Raw genomic sequence first — 21766 nt, forward strand, 5'->3', positions numbered from 1 at the left:
ATAAAAGGTTTGTTATTCTGACTGTTAGTTCCAATATGCTTCATTAGGTTCAGAACACAGAAGTTATATTAATTAATATGAGAGCAAAATGATAATCCATGTTTTATTTTGTTTTTGGAACTTAAAATTGAAAAGCAGTATACTTTTAAAATATCTGTTAAAGGTCTTGTTAGTTGGAATTTAATCTTTAAAGCACTTTAATATAAGAATAAGAGTAGGAAATAGATTTTAATAATAAGATTTTATCTTATCAAATAATCAGTAGTAATGTTTTAAGGCACATTTATGTAAAGAAATAAAAAAATGATAAAACTATATTAATCATAAAATGTGTCTTTTTGAAACAATTTGGTTATTTAGCAATTTTGTGTGAAAGTGCTTTTTTGCCTCAATAGAAAGTCTGAACAAATATTTGATTTAAATCTAAACATCGATAAATTTTGTGTGTGAAGTTAAAAAATTGAATGATGAAAGGTACAAATTGATGCAATTGATCCAATGTTTTAATGATAAAAAAAGTTACTTGTTACTTGCCATAGAAGTTCAAGGTCGTTTTCCCTCGCTGGTGACTGTGCCCATGATACTTGATTTCATCAGGTTTGTAAAAATCTGGAACCTTAGCATTACCACTTTCCAAGCCAGTACTAGGTCGATGAACGTAGTGTCCTGGCTCTTGACCAAGTGCCCAAATAATGTCCATTGGAGCATTTTCTATGGTGTGGTCAGTAAACTCTTCAGCTACATATATAGAAATATACAATCAATGTAATATTTTCTCTCCATATTTGCAACTTCAATGAGCTGAAAAGATAATTGAATTGAAAGTTGTGAGATATTTTAGGGCTACCAAAATGCACTTTGCAGGTTCTTGAAATTGGATAAGACATTTACATTAATAGACTGCAAAAGATTATTACTTGATTTTTTCTAGATCACTTTGGAAGACAAACTTCATAACAGAATTATGTACCAGAATTTTTTACTTGAAACACTGTATATAAGATGTGACACATCAGAATCTTTCACATGAAACTGTGTATAATATGTGACACATCAAAATGTTACTTGAATTACTATATAAACAATGTGTGTCAGGTTTTCTATAGGAGTATGATTCTTTACAGTAGGTACCTGTGACTTGTTGGTAATGAATTTCAGCAATAAATGGACAACACATGATCCATTTGTTTAAAATAGTATATTCAAAACAAGTCAAGCATATGCACAAAAAATTTGCTACACTTTTGGTTATTTCAACTGAATCTAGAGTTTTAAGTAACTGTCTTTTTTTGTTAAAAGTCCAAACATGCTGATTCAGTTACTTTACAACATCCTTTGACAAAAGAAATTATTCTCCTCTAACTCTGTTATTAAAATACATACTGTGAAACTAACTTTAGAAATTGCCCATTAAGATTAAACTCACATGCAGGCTAACTTCACTTTTTCTTTCAATTTCATTTAACTTCCTTTCCTTTAATGAACTTAACTTCCTCTTACTTGCATGTATTTATAACATGAAATAGAAAAATTTAGAAGTATCTACCCCTCTAGTAACAACAATATTAAACATAATAATGAAATCTTAAAAGCTTTGAACAAGATGATGTCAACAATATTTCAAAAGCCAACACAATGTACGACTTGTACAAAGTTACTTGACAAAACTTGTCATAACTATTGTGTTAAAAATAATTTACATCTGACACTTTTTTTACTAAAATAAAGTAATCATTAAATATTAAGTCACTAAATAAACTATAAAATAACTCAAAAATTAAATACTCTTGTATATCATACAATGTGATTTATCATGATTTTTTACTTGAAACATTATACATAATATTTGGTGCATCAAAATGTTTTACTTAAAACACTATATATGTCAAGCATCAGATTTTTTTACTTTAAACACTATATATAATATGTTATAAAGTATTCCCCAACAAACCCTAGTTGTAAGCATACAAAATTAACCTTACAGCAAATACAAGAAATACAAATTTCTTGAACAGATTATTTTAAAGTAATTATACTTATTACATGGTTTACATATACAAAAAGTGACTGATAAGATAATCTACTAAAGTTAATTAATACAGGTAAGAATATAACATTAATTAGGTACATTTGCCGGTACAGGTGATTTCACATTTTAATGCTACATCAGTACAAAAATATGGTGATGAATCTAGAGTTGATTAAAAGGGGAAGGGGCCCACGATTGCTTATAATGGGTCCTGGAGTTATAATGGCTTCACTAGCCTTCCCTCATCTCTGTTCAGCAGTTTGCATATGGTTGAAGGAATTATATTACTAAATGAGTGGAAACCAAAAAAAGGCATGATGAGTCTATAAAAACATAAAATTGATATTTGCTAATAAAAACTTTTTTATTGTTACCAAAAAGGGAGTACTCAGGTGTCTTGCACCTTCTCTGGATCCACCACTGAAGCATTTCCAAAACTAAATTATTTTAAATATGTTACTATTTTATATGTAATGATGACACTAATTATTGCCAAATGCTGTTCCTATAACTCAGAGTATTAAGTTTAGTGCACACGTTTCTGCTCTTTTTTAATATTTAAAACAGATAGAGGGTAGACTGTTATAAATGCTGAGTAAACCAGGCTTTAATATCTTCAAAAGTACAAGTTTTGGGTTGAAAAATTATTTGGTAATTCTTGTTCTGAGTTTCAGTGGTGAATTTTTTATTAATTTATATTTCTGATGATAAGTATTATTGTATATACATCTTTAAAAATTATCAGGTTTCTTACTCAGTTTTCTACATCAATAAAGCTTGAATTATTATGAAATAACTAAGTTTATCATTATATGGTTTACATGATTTTGGCATTACCTTTAATTTTCTTCCGAAACAGTATTGTTGTTCTCCCATCTTCTTCAAATCCAATGGCTGCTGTAAGTGTGTCAGATCCTCCATAAAAACTATCTACTCGTGGTGTAGATCGGTCACGAGTATAGTAGTCAAACACACGGCTGACTTTTCCTCTTGCAGCACCTATCACAATGTCTGAACAATCCATGGGGTGAAAATCAAATCGAGGTGTGTAAGCTGTTGATGATGGATATTGATGTGGCAGTTTTCCTTTGGAATCAGAAGTTGTTATGGAACCAGGTTCTGGTTCTCCAGAGCCTCTAGGTTCAGGTTCTAAATGAGCATCATGTTCTGTATTCATTTCACCTTCAGATTTTGGATTTGGTTCGCTATCTGGTTCTGGTATGCTTCCTAAATCTGAAGGCTCAGGTAATATGGCTTGTCGTCGGAAGCGATTATTGTAGACAAAAAATTTTCTTTCCAAACCATCACTTGGTCCAACACCCAGTGGAACTCCAACAATTGTACTCTTACTGGTTTGTTCATTTTTAAGAGTGGAACTAGGTTTTATATAAACAATCTGTTTTTCAGTGTTACTAGTTTTTTCTTTTTCAAAATCAAATTCAGGTGTTCCCTTAGCAGTAGGTTCAAGTGTACCTTCAGCCACTAGTTCAGATGTTCCTGTAATTGCTTTGGTACTAGATTCTGGTTCTGCTTTAGAAGGTGGCACTGGAACTCCAGATTTAGAATCTTCTTTGACATTTAGCTCTGACTGAACTTCAAGATTTTGTGATGACTCTTCTGTAACTTTAGATTCTGACTTTTTTTCTCTAGTAGGTTCTGAATTTTCTTTATTACTTAGGTATGGTTCTCCTAAAGTACTAGGTTCTGGTTCTCCTTCAGCAGATGGCTCTGGTTCTCCTATAGTACTAGGTTCTGGTTCTCCTTCAGCTGATGGCTCTGGTTCTCCTTTAGCAGATGGCTCTGGTTCTCCTATAGTACTAGGTTCTGGTTCTCCTTCAGCTGATGGCTCTGGTTCCCCTTCAGTAGAAGGCTCTGGTTCTCCTATGGTAGTAGGTTCTGGTTCCCCTTTAGCAGATGGCTCTGTTTCTCTTATAGTACTAAGTTCTGGCTCTCCTTCAGCTGATGGTTCTAGTTTCCCTTTAGCAGATGACTCTGGTTCTTCTACAGCACTTTGTTCTTTTTTCTCTTCAATAATTGGCTCTGGTTCCCCTCCAGAATTTGGTTCTGAATTTTCTTTGGTACTAGGTTTAGGTTCTCCTTCTATGTTTGGTTCTGGACTCCCTTCAGCATTTGATTTTCCTTCAGAATCAAATTTCAAGTCACTCTCTGTATCTTTCCATTTAAAATTGTGATTTTCATGCTGCTGGATTGGAGTGTCATCACTATGAAGATATCGTAAGTTGTTTTTTCTGCTCTCTACTACTAATGGGAATGCCTTGCATTTGGATGTTATTCCTTGTGGCCTCCAACCAAGAGCTAAATAGCTTGTGCTTTCTGCTTGCAACACAGCTTCTATTTCTTCTGTTTCCTATAAAGTGTAGAATATTAAAATATTTGTCATAAATCTGTTATATAGCAGAATGTGAGTCAATTTTAAATGTTTTTATACCTTTTAAAAAATCTTGCATTTTTAATAACTAACTTTTGTTTTAAAAATAAATGACCTTTCCTAATATCCCTTTAAATCTAGAAGTTATTTACTATCCATATTCCACAATTATCATTGTACATACTACCCTAAATTAATCTGTTTTACATTCATAATGTATTCAGAGTACTGTTTCATCAATACTAATTTGAAATAATTGATATGAATACATAGTTACTAGCATGTATTAAGAAACATATGCTTTTAGATGATCTGTATCTCAGAACAGCTGGTATGGGTATTAACACTTTTATTGATAAGCAGAGAACAACATTTTGAACTTCCTAGGTCATCTTCAGGTTAACAAAGTGATAATCATTAAGAGTAGTTATATAAAATGTAAATTCAATAAAATTGGGTTGCATGTAATTTATCAGAATGTTATGCCTGACTCTTGGTAGTCTATATTAATTTCAGAAAATTATTTAAAACTCACAAATATTACAAAGTATTTGAAAAACATTATAATTTACTTCAAACTAGAAAGCCAGTTAATGTTAACTTGTTTTTTTGTACTCTAATAAATGATATTAGATGTTAAACCCAGCTTTTCAGTTCATCAGTATCTTACAAGGATAAATTACATAAACAAAAGTATAACCTCAATCTTCATTGGTGGAAGAGTTAACAGCCTTAATAGTTTAAATTCTTATTCCAAGAGTCTTACACTTTCATACCAAAACAAAAAATATGCATATGATTTTCAATGCAGTCAAAATTTGGTTACCTGAAGAATCCTCCAGTACAAGATGTATTTTTCAGATAAAACCTTACTGTTATACTGTGCTAGGTCCAAATTTGTTGTCTTAACAGAAGACTCTAAAATAAACAAAATATACTCTAAAATAAATCAACTTTCTGACACTACTGCCCATTTATAGTTATAACAGAGCATTTAGGGTCTCAATTATTCCCATATATCGAGGTGCAAAAAAATACAAATATTAACTTAGTCAAAAATCAATCACGGAGTAAAGGAAAAGATAAAAAAATGTAATGCCATTCACATAATTTATGATGTGCATTAAGAGTTTTCATAGATGATTATGATCAAATTTAAGGGATTTTTCTCATAAAGATAAAAACAACACTGTAAACTCTTTGGTTTCTAAAAATAATGAAATATGATTTATTAGACTTCATACTTATTTTTTATTGTCTAAAACATAAGTCAATCAATAATAAATATTTCAATGTTTCCCTAGTATCTGTGCTGCACCTACCAAGGGTACTGACATCCAGATTTTAGTACTATAAGTGCTCAGACTTACTGTTGAGCCACTAAAGAGTTCTTTAAGAAAACCATTCTAAGTTGAATCCTTGCTGTGCCTTAATAAGGTTCATAGGGCCAATGCTTTTCAACTCTGGCTTCAAGCGAATGACAATAGTGACTCATTCTACCTGGATGGAATACCAGTCTGTCACAGGTTAACCCCCAGTTTACAGCCAGGTAGGCTGGAATAAGTGAGGTCAAATATCTTGCTCACAGACACAACAGCATAATGAGGCCAGCCTTGAACTCACAATCATCCAACTATGAGTCCAAAGTGCAAAGCTTCTGAGAAACTTTAAAATATCCTAACTTATATTATTTTCCTACAATCTAAGTTAACTGCTAAATTATATGATCTCTAAATACATTAGTGAATAAACTGTCATACATTGTATAGAAATTGGAATTACCTACTGCAACTAATATTTATCTCCAATAGACAATATTAAAGTTATATGTCAACATATAAAAATAAATCCTGAAGGTTAAGAGAAAAACATTCCACTTGATATGTGTAGTTGTGTATGTGTGTAGATATGACAAGTTGGAAATGCCCACCTTTACTACACTTCTCTCCAAACCAACCAGTCTGACAAAAACACTGCATTTTAGGATAGGTAGTTGCTTCCACATTGATGCACTTGCCATGAGACCCACAGTCTTCATCAGACCAACACTCATCTGTTATACATAAGAAAGCCATGTGATTAAAGTAACAAATTTGCTCATAAATGAATACTAAATACCAGGATAATATTGTATATTATGCTGTAATGAAAGTAAAATCTAAATTTTAAAATGTGAATAATACAAACAAACCAACATAATATCCCCATAATTATAAAAATTAACTTACCCTGATATTGGCATACATTGCCAGAATGTAATCTATTGCAAGCACAGAGATGATTTACAAGTTTCCCCCGTCCAGAACAAACTGTGTTGAACTCTGTCACTGAAAAAAACCCCCAAAAAACAACAAATTTTACAAGATAGGTATTTCTGTGTAATATCTACAGTGTAGTGAAAATCCATCATTAGGAAAAGAAGCACATATGAGTTGAAGCAAAACATAAGATGTATTTCTATCAGGTTAAATTATGATGAAAACCATTTATGTATTTAACTTATACTGACATGACTTCGTGTTATATCAATGTTAATATAATCTGGTTGGAGTTTCTAGCTGTAAACAATGGAAGCACACAATACTCAAACCAAATCCAACTTGTGTATGTATTCTATGATTTTTTCCCTCCCAGCCAAGGGGTTTGGGTAACACAATGGTGACATTTTTTATTCATCCATTTGTAGATATCTGCTTTCAATATGATAACTAGAGTTCTGAACATTAGATTTTATTAAAATATTATGAGTTTTTTTCCAATGGGGATGTGGAAAAATCTTACTCATCTTTCAGATCATTCAGATCATGTGTTGATAAACATGGTATGTTTATGCATGCATGTGTGTTTGTTTTAAGGTTATAGTTTCTTTTGCATGCATAAACATACCATGTTTATCAACACACCAAAACTTCACTGTATAAAATGCCAATAGTTTGGAAAAGTCAGACATTCTACTGATGGCTATCATTTTACAGTTTTATTTTCTGCAAGTTAAAAGTTAATTTTGACAGCTGTTTTAGAATAAATGCTCATTATGATAAAATATCAAAAACAGATTTTAAAACCTCTGGAACAAATATTAGGTATTTAATACCACACATCATGCTTTCTTTAATATCAGTACTATTTGGCATTATTATCTAAAAAACTTACAATATTACAAATACACATTTTGTACAACTTTTATTAACTTTCATCTTTATACTTTATTGTCTTTATTGCATAATGTGTAGAAATTTAAAAGTAAACAAAAAATAGCTTACAAGTAAATAGACCTTTATAATAAAATGATCAGTTCTGGACTTTATAAAAATAAATACAAAAAAATAATGCAGACAAACAGAGTTTATCATACTGGTTTCAGCTCAAAACTTCAAACTTGATTTCACAAATTTATGCTTACATAAACTGAAAACAGTGACTTGTGGACAATATTAGATTTTTAAAAGAGATGAAGGCATTGCTATGGAAGGAAAGAAAGTGATTCAAATGTGAGAAACATTTGCTAATTTTTTTTACTAAAGAACACAACTGAAAGTGAAAACTCTAGGTTTCAAATTTTTTCCCTATTTTTTGAGAAGAAATTTTTGGAAAACTGGGAAATATATTCTGAGTAAAGCTTCTTGTTCTATGATATTAATTCAAATACTTTCAAAGAGAATGAATAAGGAAAAAAAATGAAGTTTTAACCTTCATTTCTGAAATTACTAAATACTGAAAGAATAATTACTAGTCCAACTTTTTGAATAAAGGATCCAGTCTAACTATACAGTTAAGTTCAATTACTTCTTTTTTCATGCCACAGTGCTGACAACCATTCCTACCTGTTACTTAACAGCTGGAAAAGAAAATTACATGCCTGTTAGTAAGTACACAGGTTTTAAAATTAATTAATAGAAATTATAAATTTATTATTTCTTTAGAGTATTTATTTTTTTCTGATGAGGTCATCCTATTAAAATAACTTGCATAACCTGATTGAGAAAACAAGATCCATATAAAAAGTATTTTTATTCATTGTGCATGTTGAGGATTTACATCATCCATCTTTCCCTCAATCCTGACAAGTTCCCTAGTCCTTGCTGATGAAAAACATTTCTGTAACACAATGCTGCCATCACCATCTTTATCATTTGGAGTGATGTTGACTGTGATGTGTTTGTGCTTGATGTAACACTTTGAATTTAGGCCAAAAAGCTCAATATTTGTTTCACCTGACCACAAAACCTTCTGCCACATGAGTGCAGTATCATTTACATGATTTTCCCAACCTCCATATGAGGTTTAAGATGATTATTTTCCAGTAATGGTTTCTTTCTTGCCACTTGCCCATACAGGCCAGTTTTGTGTAGAGACCAGGATACTTTTCACATATGAACACTGACTCCCATCTCAGACATGGAGCTTGCATACCTTTTAAAGTTATTGTTGGCTTCACAGTGGTATACCTATCCAGTTCCCTGCTTGCCTAACTAATTAGTTTGAATGAACTGATCTGGATAGCATGAAACACATTCTATATATTTTTTTTTATCTTTCTCAGTTGGAACAGATTATGTAGATTCTAAATATAAAGCCTCATTTGAAAGTTTTATGATTGCAAGCTTAAATGTGAAAATTTTGCAGGTGGGTGAATAATTTTGCTGTACAACACAGTTATTTGATTGATATTTTTTTCATAAACACACAATAAAAAAAATTCACGGGTATAAAATGTCCTTTGATTTTTACCTGGAACAATGTCTACATCAGCACAACTCCAGAACAAATAGTTGCTACCCCATTCTTTGGCTTGTCGAAGTAACCTAACTGAACACCCTTTACACGATAGGGCCTGTGGAAGATGAACTGCAAAGCTTTGGGCTCTGTTGAAAAACAATAAATTGCATTCAGAATGGAGAACAATTAGGCAGATTATATAAAAGAAATTTGACACATTTGAAAAATTATTACTCATACTCTGAAATCACAAATTTTCAATCTTATCACTAATAATATTTATTTATTTATATATTTTTGTTGATGGAAAATGTGTTCATTGTAAAACAAAATGAGGTAGCTAATAACTGGCAACTAATATTACTTTCAGTTTGAACTCTACTATTATTTCTCACTTACTGTAATTTTTGTAAGACAGCACTAATCTAGCACTGTGACAGTGTATGTTAAATACCCAAACTAATATTGAATTTGAATGATCTAAAAGCATTGGATAGAATATAACACACTTTTCATTTCAATGCACAGACTGTTCTTCCAAACAGTTTAGTTCCAACTGACTTATTACCAATTAAAAAGAATATGATAAATAACTAAAAAGTTAGATGTAATTTTATGATGCCATTTTTCAATAATAAATGTAAATTTTAAAACATAATTCAGAATAGATAATGCAGTGATATCAAGCGCAATGATTTTATTCAGGAAAGAGTATTAACTGCCTTAACTAAATGCTTGGCAGATATGAAATACAGAGTGAAACTAATTCATGATGATTAGAAACTTAGTTGAAGTAAAAATGTAATCTAAAAATTTGTGGTATCAGTATTAAAACTTTAATTAAAATAAAGTACAGAACATCATTTCCATCTCCTTAGGGCATCTTCAGGTTAACAAAGAAAATGACCTAAGAAGGTTGAAAGATTGTTCTGTACTTTATTTTAACCAAAGTTTTAATCCCCGTACCAGCTGTCTTTAGAGCGAAACTAAATTTATAACCTGACTGAATTGAAGGAAAGAACCTGGACACAATGTAACACAATGCAAATAATATGTATATTTATTCTGTATTAAACAAGACACACATGAATAATTCTGTATACGTAGATGAGTACAAAACAGAAATTGTACTTCAGTTTTCTTATTCTTGGTAGCTCTATATCAAAAATTCTGAGGAGACTGAAAGAATCAACACTATATACATGTCACATTGCTTTTAACTTTCCCATAGTATATTTTTCATTCATTTCACTTCATTATCCTATAAGTGAAAAACATAGTTATAACTCCAAGCATCTTTCTACATAATGGATGTTACCAAAGAATACATTAGTATAATTTTAAACAATCTTCAGTTAAATCTTTTGTGAGTGAATTCAGATAGAATTTTTAACCAATTAAAGAATAATAATGTATTTCAAAGCTTATTATCTGCACAATATCTTTATCATATGTACCTATTGTCAGTATATAAACATATATATAAAAATGAAAAGTTCTGAATCACATCTCATATCATAATAGAATAATTCATGATCTGTTAAAAAATGTTTTAAATACAGAACAACCATCTACATCTACAATAGGCATGATAATCAAAATTAAAAAACTTTGAGATTAAGTTCTGCACTTATGTACATTGGGAATGAAAATACAATGAGATAAATATTGCTAGGACTACCTTCCTTTTTAAGTATTGTTCTTTGGCAAATGTCACATGAGCTGTAGAATCTGGTCACATCTCCGATGACCCCTGGCCAATTGAAATTGCTGATGATCCTATCCGTCATCTTCTTTGCTCCTACATATTCTCCCACACTTGACTTGTGAGCTGATTTCATCACTTGGGTCCAGTATTCTGTTGTATTATGATCTGCTTAACTTTCCCAGTATATCTGCCTTGATAGATCTGGTACATCACTCCCTTCTGATACTCTGTTCTGTAAATCCCATTCCCCTTTGTCTTGTGCTCAAATTTCTCTCAGGCACTGTTAAAAAGTTTCTGCAATGAAGGGTCCTCATGCCCCCTTCAGTTCCCGTAGACCTACATTTGAAACATTGCCTTTTGATACTAGCAACGGTTTAATGTCTCGCTTGCTCTTCTTTCCTTAAACTCTTGTGATAACTGCAGGTGTCTCATCAGTCTCCTTTCTGTCTGGTTCCTTCAAATTTCTACAGCCTGGTATAGTTCCAATCACAATGTTATAGATTGGTGCCTTCATACACATGGCTTCAAGGTCTAACTTGTAGTTGGAGTGTCCACCTTTATTTTTGCTATGGAAAATTTCCTCGTCATCTAATCAATCAGCACACAAAGATGTACCTTGTCTGTCATCTGGTCATCAGATACTACACTGGCTTTCAATGCTGTGCTACTGCATCCAGTCTAAAACTTTTACTTCCGTGTCTCTAATCTTCACCTTCTGGCATGTTGTGATTTGTTGGCACCTCTCTATTTTTGTCAAATGCTCCAATCACCATTGGCACTTTTGGCCCATTCACTAACTTGACCTGACCATCAGTTACACACTAAAGATAGCACTTCCTTTTTGTGGTAAATCTGATGTGTTCTTTTCCATTTTTTCTGGCAGCAGCATCCATGGTGATAATCACTCTTTTCTTGTTTCTTCCAAGCATCATCTTTATAGGTCGCTCCAACTGCTTTATGGAGGAATTTATGTTGTTGATTATTAGCACCAGACCTGTACTTAATTGCAATGTGTCATATTTATAACAAATATAGCATTTCTTTACCCATTTGTCTGTTAACTTCCTGTCACCTTTGATAAACTCCCACTTCTGATCACTCACCAGTGATTTGATTTTAACTGGCTATTCTTAGAATTGCCAAATATACACACTCAATAGGTTTCTATATACTGCTCTGGCAGCTTGATCATTTCATCAATATCTTTTGGTGCTCTCTCTTTTAAGGACAGTGACATGTCAGTTAAACACATGATCATAAACTGTTCACATATTAGTAGATCTGCCAGTCCTTTGAAGCTATTTTTACAGTTGATCATTGCAGCCCATCTTGTGAAATACAGTTTCATTAGTGTCAGGTTTGACTTCTGTGAACTTCCAACAAAAACTTTCTTCCATATGTTCATATCATTTCAACAAGGACAATTTTAACTTATCATGGACCACGGCATCTTTTGATGTCATACTTGCTTACACTTACAGGCATTTTCCGATGAGAAGTAGGCTGAGACAGAAAGCCCAGTCACCTTTCTAGTTATGACTTTAAGCAAATCTTTCATACATCTCCAGGAAAGCATTAATATCATCTTTCTGTTTATCAAACTTAGATAACTTGGGTTGGCTGGCCCTGAGTCCAATGTCATTCTTGGGTCCTTTTTTTTTCTGTAGGGTGAGCTTAGTAAGAGCATGAATTTATCAAAACCAGTTGAAATGGTTACAAAGCATGGTTGTAATCTGTAATAATTTCCCCACTACTATAGCTGCACAGATGTACAGGCCTACTTTGCCCACTGTTTATCACTTATTGTATACTCCTGGCTGGCAAATCAAATGCCAGGTTTTTATGAGGCTGGATTCTTTAAAGTAGATGTATGTAACTTTTTAAGAGATAAATTTCAGCAGTAAATGGATGATATAGATTTCACTTGTTTTAAAATAGCATATAATTCAAAACAAATCAAATACATGTATGAAAATTCATTACATTATTGGTTGTCACAGATCCATCCAGAGCTTTATATAATTGTCTCTTTTTTGTCAAAGTCCACATAGGCAGGTTCAGTTACTTTAGAAACCCCTTTGACAAAATGAATTATTATTCTATATCTCTGTTATTACAACACAAGCTGTGAAACTTAATTTAGAAATCACCCAGCATAGCTAAACTCACACAGTCTAAATTCACTTGTACTTTTGCTTTCACTAAGTTACTTAATTATTTCCACTAACTCGATGACCTATATATATTTTGCCTGACTGAGGACTACAACCTTCTACAAGCTACAAGAGGAGACATTATGATGTGACAACAGTCATCTAAAATTATGAGAAAACATAGAAGGTTTAAGTAAAATGATGTCAAATCACAACAGGTGAACTACAACTCAAATGATTTGTAAACAGCTATGCAAGAAAATTTGCTGAAACTATCACTTTAAAAAATAGTTTACTTTAATGCACACACAATATAAATTAAATAATACTTCATATTAAACCTGAATTGAAAAGTTGTGTATAAAGCTCTTTGCAAAAGTATTCATCCATCTGCAAAATTTCCACATTTTGTTGCACACACAATGTAAATTAAATTAATACTCTCATATTAAATTTAAAATGAACAGTCATGTATAAATCTCCTTGCAAAAGTATTTACTTCTCTACAAAGCTTCCACACTTGGTTGTAGTCATGAAAGTTTCAAATGGAAGCTTATATTTAGAATTTATACAGTCTATTCTAAACTGAGAAAGCTACAAAAATACTGATATCATGTAAGTAACTTAGATTTTTAAAGAAATTTAGAATATTCTCCATTGCATAACTATTCAACCCAATTGCTAGAGAAGCCCTAAATCATTTCAGGTGCAAAGGTTTAGTTTGAAAGGTGACAAAATTGTGTAATGGTTTCTGTTTGTGTGTAATCAAAGTGATTTAACTTGACTTCAGAGTAAATGCACATGTTCAAGATACAACTCACATAGTTATACAGCCAACCAACCATGAAGACCAAGGAGCTATAGAAACAAGTCAGAGACAAAGTTGTAGAGAAGTACAGATCAAGAGAAGGATACAAGAAAAGTTCAAAGTCGTTGATTATCCCTTTGTGTATAGTGAAATCCATCATTAAAATCTGAAATGTGCTTCATACCACCCAGTCATTACTCAGATAAAGCCACCCTTTTAAAATAAGCAGCCAGGCAAGCAGAGAACTGGTTAGGGATGCTACTGTAAAGCCAACACTGACTTTGATAGATATTCAAGTTCCATATCTGAGATGGGAGTCTATGTTCATACATCGACAATATCCTGGTTACTATGCAAAGCTGGCCTGTATAGGCAACTGGCAAGAAAAAAGCCATTATTCAAAACGAATCATCTTAAAGTTTGTATAGAGTTTGCAAAAGATCATGTAATTGATACTTCAGACATGTGGCAGTAGGCTTTGTGGTCAGCTAAGACAAAAATTGAGCTTCTTTTCTGTCTAAATTCAAAGCATTACATCTGGCATAATACCAACATAACACGTCACCCAATCAACACCATTCCAACTGTCAAGCATGACGGTGGCAGCATCATTTTACAGGGATACTTTTCATTAGCAGGGACTGGAAAACTTGTCAGGGTTGAGGGAAAGATGAATGGAGCAAAGTACAAGTGAATCATAGACGAAAAACCTGCTTGAGTGAGCCAAGAATCTAAAATTGGGTTGATAATTTACATTTCAGCAGGGCAATGGCCCATAGCACAAGGCCAAGGCCATGCTGGAGTGGTTTAAAAACAAAATGAATGCTCTGAGTGGCCCAGTCAAAGTCCCAACTTGAATCCAATCCTTTACACATAACATTGTTATGTCTGATCACTGGAGTTATGAACAAAACCAAATTTATTAAAAAATTGTTTACAATATATGTATTTAACATTATTGTTAGGGGTGAACACTCTTCCAAGACACTAATCTAACAACTCCAATTCTTCCTGAGTCTTAGTTCTCACAAATTCAACAATTTCACCTATCTTCTAGTCTTCTCATATCTTCATTGAAACAAACTCGATTATCACAACACTAAATTAACTGATTAACAAACTGTATCAAGTAATATAGCATTACTTCACATTCAATTAACTGAAACTAAAAACTCAATAATCATACGGCTAACTAGCATTTCATATTGCTCTAGATGTTACAAAAGTTTGGCAAAAATTTCAAACATCAATCACATACTCATCACTTAATGTCAAACTTTTATACATTCTTTTAGTATTGACAAATGCTGTTCGACAGTTTCTCAGATGTAAGAACTATCATAGTCTTTGTTAATTTAATACACTCATCTTGATGTATCATTGTTAAAAAAATTCACAATGGAAACTGGTCAAATATTTTCCCCTATTATAGAAATGTTCAAATTTAAATCTGTATATCACCAAATTGGGTTATATTCTGTTATGTTATGTTTACTTTTCATTCTTTTAGTATTTCTGCTCACTTACAAAGGATTTACTTTCTTTTCTCAACAACTTCATTTGTAGTTGGAATTATATGTAATAAGTTATAATTAATATTTTACACACTTTTCCCCTCTTATCATATAAATGATGATGCAATGATTTTAATTTCCATTATCTCACGTGCAACAGAGTTTAAAGTATGTGAATTAGCCAATTAGGAAGTAGCTAATGCTAGTAAAGAGGTATAAGATATCAAAATCAAGCAAAATCTCTGCAAGTCAAAATAAGAAGTACATAATAGTTTGTGAACAGGACTGTAATCATCAGGCTGTTGAAAAACAAGAAAGGCAGAAAGCACCTATAACTTAAGTTTGGATAATTACCTCAGCTAAAACTAAACCAACAAAGCAGCACTTTAAAAAATCAGTTACAGAACAAGTGACTTTTGTTGAAACTCAGTAGATTTTTTTGTGGAGCATGATCTATAATATTCTTTGATTATTTAATGAACCTTGTCAAATACTTGTTTTATCCAAGTCCAAAAAGTAATGCAAAACTTGAAGAAACAGATGGCTGCATATGTTGCTAGACAAGGTATTGGTCAATACCTTATCTTCTTGTTGGTGGATGGTCTTAAATACATTCCATTTTCTATAGTAATGAATGGCATTACATATTCTTCTATTTTTAACCAGCCATTTCTGTGCAAATTTGAAAAACCAATGTGGTTGTTATTAATATAGTTAAATTTTCTGAAGAAGCTACTAATGGAATTTTTGATAAACTACTGGAATCTTTTGCAAAATGTGAAAAAGCCAGTGTACCATTAATAAATTAAATTGAAGGCTGTTGCTGCAAACCTATGTCAAGAGAATGAACAAACTGTGGAATGTGCTAAGAATTTGTTGCACTAGTTTGGCCATCGAGGATCTATCTTGTGCTAACAATTTAATGTTGACAACCCATGGTAACCACTATATGAAAGACATTATGTGTTACGTGGACTATGCTTGTGGTGAATTTAATCATTTGACATCACTTTTCAGTCTGTACCTGAGAAGTGAATCAAAAAGTTTGCTCAGGACTTCATGAAGTCTTCACACGTAGGATCCAGAAAAGAAACTCAAATATATACAAATTATCTAGCAGATTATGTATCTAGTTAGTAAGTTTATCTCAGCTACCATGCTGGGCTGAAAATATTTGACCCATATTGGGTTAAATAAAACCATGTCATTTGCAACACTACGAGGGATTCTTACAAGGAAGCTGTTATCCAGCCGCTTATGCTTTTTTCTTTTCAAATATGACATTTATGTGTTATCTGATTTGATTAATCCCAGATTAATGATCAGATCAGAAGTCTACATACTTATTTTTAAAAGTATGACTTCCTGTTTTGTGGCAAAATCAAAATGGATAAGGAATGGAAGACTGTAGCTTCCCCAGTTGCCCAGTGTACTGAATATTAATAACATTGATGCTAATGGATGATAAGCAAGAAAAACTGCAACAGGCCTCCATACATTTCCCAAATGTACGGAAATTGATCAATTTTGTTCTGTTTTCCATCTGGAAATGCTGTTGTTAAACGATTTTTGTAACACTAAAAGAAAGTAGGACTGCCAAGAAATCGAACCTCAGATTTCAGAATTATCAGCTAGTAAACTTACCACTAACCAACTGGAAGACATATGCTAATAATGACTTATTACCGATTTGTGGTTATTTGGTCCCTGAAAGACAACAACGTGAAGTGAAAACACTGCGAGTAATGCCCAGTAGTTAGTCTGTCAGGATGGTGAGTGAATCCGAGGTTTGCGACGTTATCCATTCCCCTCGAAAAAACAAACACGCTTCTAACTTTGAGCACATTGGGTACGTTCTAAGAGTGACAGCAAAATGTCACTATTCAGTCTAACATACATATTACATAAATTAGCTGTAAGTTGTATTGACTAGCTGTATTCTCTCTTGTCCATCACTACAGAATTAATGGCTACTCAGTGCAAATAATAATCGAATAGGTTCGCACGAATTCAACATATAAACCTTTCAAACTCAAATACTTCTAATATTCTCTGGTAGACTTCAGCTCAGAATGAGTATTGCTAGTACTGGTGCCTTAGATCCGAGGTACAAATTTAAAAATGAACAAGTTATAAAAATTTCTATTGTTATATAATATAGTAACAACAATTAGCATATTAAAGTGACATGCACAGTATATACACAAATAGGTTGAGGGATGCTGGGGAGGGCGCAACAAAACCCATATTTAAAAAGCGCGCACGCTACTTTCCTAGACTACTAATTATGAGTATTTAGCTAAAATCTGCATCATGTCTCCTTTCTTTTCCCAACTATACTGCAATTACTTTGATCAATCACGTGTCATTTTACTTTAAGCGTTTTTTTTTTATTTTATACAATTACAATAAATAATCTTTCAATCAGTCAAATATAAAATATTAAATACACCCAATTCGTATACTTACATGATCGTTTTCAATGTCTTTAATTCTGTTACTTCTCTAAGTAACGTGGAATATTATACAACCTCTCAACTGACCGCCCCCAGTGGTACAGCGGTAGGTCTGCGGACTTATAATGCTAGAATGGGGTTTCGATAATCGTGGTGAAGGAGCACAGATAAACCCCATGTGTAGCTTTTTGCTTAACTTCAAACAAATAAACACCCCGTTAGTACGGCGGTATGTCTACGGATTTACAACGCTAAAATCAGGGGTTCGATTCCTCTTGGTGGGCTCAGCAGATAGCCCGATGTGGCTTTGCTATAACAAAACACACACACTCAAACAAATAAAAACCTTTCCATCGAAGTAGTGTAAAGTTTACCTTAGTATCTGCTAGAAATCATATTCATATCGCTGAATAAATCATTTTTTCTGGAGAAGTCTTGTGCATTGTTTCTGTATTATTTTCCAAAGTGAAGAATATATTTCCATCGTTATTTTTCTTTGTTATTTGCTTCAGTGATATGTTAGAACTACATTTGTCATGTGATATAAAGTTGAGGTAATTAGTGAAGAGGAAAAAAAATTCATAAACTTAAAGGCACGGCATGGCCAGGTGGGTTAAGGCGTACGACTCGTAATCTGAGGGTCGCAGAATCGCATCCCCATGGCACCTTTTCAGCCGTGGGGGCGTTATAATGCGTCAATCCCAATATGCGTTGGTAAAAGAGTAGCCCAAGAGTTGGCGGTGGGTGATGATGAATACCTGCCTTCCCTCTAGTCTTGCACTGCTAAATTAGGGGTGGCTAGCACAGATAGCCCTCGAGTAGCTTTGCGCGAAATTCAAAAACAAACTTAAATGTTAAAATTTACTCAAAAACGAAAAAAAAAAAAAATCTAGGATAGTAAATATATTCCTCCATAACTGACTTGTTAAAATTATATCATCCAAATAGATATGTGAATATTAATCTAAACCGGAAAGGTCCGAACTTTTATAGTAAATTGAACAACGAGTTTATCCAACTTTGATAGTTTCTTTAAAAAATTAATTGGACTATTTTTTAGTGAGCAATGGCACTGTACCATAGAGTTGTTGCATATTCATTTAAAGGTCTGCAGTTCCTTATGGACAAATTCTTGATAATAAATATTGAAACTTTATTTTTATTTCAAACCAGCTGTTTTCATGTTTTGGTACATGAGATAATAAATTATATGTTTAACTTACGTTGTGTCATCTGCTCCGATGTAGTTGCTCTCTGCAGTTGTGTGGGTTAAGTCCAACAGATGTCGTTCGTTCTTGCCCAGAAGTTCCAGCTTAAATCCACCCTAACGAAGTGAACATTAAGTTGTAATAATTACAAACAATGCCACTAATTTATTTGATAACATCAGTCACGTTATATCATTAGTTTGTTTCTTTACATACTGATACGTGTCGATTTTTCTGATTTACTAAACAATTTTTTTTATTATTTCATTGCTTATCTGGTTTTATTACTTCCTTTTCATCTGTAAATGTATAATGATTGAAAGAGATCCTTGAACTCAGCAGAATGGCCTTCGAATCTCTAAGCAAACATGAAGAATATTCAAGGGTTAATATATTTAAAAATAAATTATATTCAATAATTTACCCTAATCATTAGCTCTTTCCCTAATGGTACAGCGGAATGTCTGCGGACTTCCAACGCCAGAAAACGGGTTTCTATAGGCCTGATGGGAAGAGACAGCCTATTCTGTAGTTTTGTGCTTAACTTTTAACAAACGAATAGACTTCAATCATTATAACTAAACAGTACAATTTCTGCACAAGAAAGTGTTCATAATAATAAGTGTTTGTATTATTTAATTTACATAATACAAATAATGTTATACATAAAATATGAATTTATTGGAAACATCTAGGATACATTTTATAATCCCAAGTTGTAGCTTGCACCCTAGCATCTTTTTAAAATATGCAGCGTATTTTGTTTAATTTTAATATGTTTTGTTTATGGCTTGAAAATTTATGGTTATTATATATGTGTGTGTGTGTGTGTGTGTGTGTGATTTTTTAAGTGATAGATGGAAGTGTATGGAACACTGAAAAAAACCTGAAAAATACAACATTTAGTAAAAAAAAGCATTTTATTGAAACATTCATGTTTTTCTACTTTTTTAAACATTAATATTCAGTATATCACTCGGTTATCTCATAACAATACATGAATAAAATGTAAAAAAAAAATGCGTATTACTTCTGATTAGAATTAATTTCTGTTATTGATTTTGTCCTAAAGTTTCTTTTTTATATATAAATATATGCATATTTATGAATGCTGGTTTTATTGTGAAGTTTAGCTTAGAATAGAATTTGAGAGTATAAATAACTCTTGTTTACATATTTGGTAAAAGAAGTCATGGTGTAACATCTTAAAACTTCGACAGTTAATAAGCTTTAGGCTTAACCTCGAAAAATTACTGGAGTGAGTCAACGAACACTAAAACGTTCCCTAACAACTTAGCTTAGATTTTAGATCAACTACACATTTATTTTTCGTGGTCTCACACATCTACATTTTGATTTCTTTAGAAAACGTGAGATACCTGCTGCTCAAGATATGTGAGGCAAACATTTACTTGTGTGTACCTTATGTAAACAGTTAACCAGACGCACGAACATTAGAAATTCGCTACGAAGTGTAACGTGAAGTGGTTGAGGGGAAAGAGTTTTGTTGGGTTTGAACACATTAAAAATTTCCCTCGGGATTATTTCTTCTCAAACTATGGGGAGTCTAGTATATATATATATATATATATAAAGAATTATATACATATAAAATAAATGCAGTCATGCATAACACGCGTATTTATTGTGAATATTATTTGTTAGAAAAGTACATAGTATTTTTCACTTGTTTTTATTAAGAACTTTTTTTATTGTAATTTAGTTTGAGCTACGATATTTTGAATTTTCGCTCAAAGAATTTATCCCAAGAAACCGGAAAGTGAAATTTGAAGTTATGAATAGGGCAACGACTTTAAAACATGCTTTGGCTTTATTGCTTCGTTTGGTGTGCAATCATGTGAACAGAAAACAAACAGTATTATCTATTTGAATGTCCATTATTATTATTTTAACCTAGATGTTTATAAATAAACATATATACTTGTGTTGTTGGTTAGCCAGAGAGAGGTTTGTCGTAGCGTGATAGGATTTTTTTCTTAAAAGTTTTTAAACTGGGTGAGCTAGTTGAGATAAAACAGATGATTTTTTTTTTTTTTTCTGTCAGTCAGTTACCATGAGTTTGTAGTGGATTATTATCTGATTGAATTTGTTGATCAGTTAGTCACTTCAATTTTGTAATATTATATTTGTGCTTTCCAGGGAAAAAAAGAAACGAAAAGTATCATAGATATTAGAAAATTAATGAACAAATTTAATTGTCTTATTGGCATTTTTTTGAAAGCTTACAGTTAATAGTGGACATCATTTGAGTTAACTGTTCAAATTTCTAGTTAAAGAAATAAAATTCGTTATTATTTAGAATTTTACATTCTACTTTTTTTTATAGAAAATTCCGAAAGAACCTGACCAACATCAGACACGTTACAACATTGATGCCAGGAGTAAACTTATGTTGGTAAAAATAATATTCGCAATCAACTTCGAAATGGTGACTTATGATCGAAGAGAGATCGAAAATGTAATGGAACTCAGAGTGGATATAATATTAATACAAAAGAGACAGAAATTTAAAAGAAAATTGAGAAAAGATAATTAAAATAACATCAAGAAGAAAGATACAGAGAATTAAAAGAAGATCGAGAATAAGGAGATGGAAAAGAGAGAGGAATTACAGAAATAAGACCTAAAACTACAGTTATGAGCAGTACATCAATTTAATCAAAGACAAAACTGAAAATGCCATAGGTAATGTATAAAAATATACTAACAATAACATCAAAGAAGATAATAAGATCGATAAAAGAGCAAGATAAAAACATCT

At 32.2% G+C, this 21766-nt stretch overlaps 1 protein-coding gene across 1 annotated transcript in view; it reads right to left on the minus strand.

The window, feature by feature from the left end:
• Positions 1-21766, minus strand: part of LOC143223350 (uncharacterized) — a 79457-nt gene that overhangs the window by 21372 nt on the left and 36319 nt on the right. The window contains exons 3-9 of the mRNA XM_076451234.1: positions 19000-19100; positions 9150-9283; positions 6647-6745; positions 6349-6471; positions 5245-5336; positions 2867-4397; positions 535-738 (exon numbers count right to left, since the gene is read on the minus strand). Of these exons, the coding sequence (XP_076307349.1) occupies positions 535-738; positions 2867-4397; positions 5245-5336; positions 6349-6471; positions 6647-6745; positions 9150-9283; positions 19000-19100 (2284 nt within the window). The remainder of the gene's footprint in view (positions 1-534; positions 739-2866; positions 4398-5244; positions 5337-6348; positions 6472-6646; positions 6746-9149; positions 9284-18999; positions 19101-21766) is intronic.

Source organism: Tachypleus tridentatus, chromosome 8, assembly GCF_004210375.1.
Source record: "Tachypleus tridentatus isolate NWPU-2018 chromosome 8, ASM421037v1, whole genome shotgun sequence".
Taxonomy (NCBI): Eukaryota; Metazoa; Arthropoda; class Merostomata; order Xiphosura; family Limulidae; genus Tachypleus; species Tachypleus tridentatus.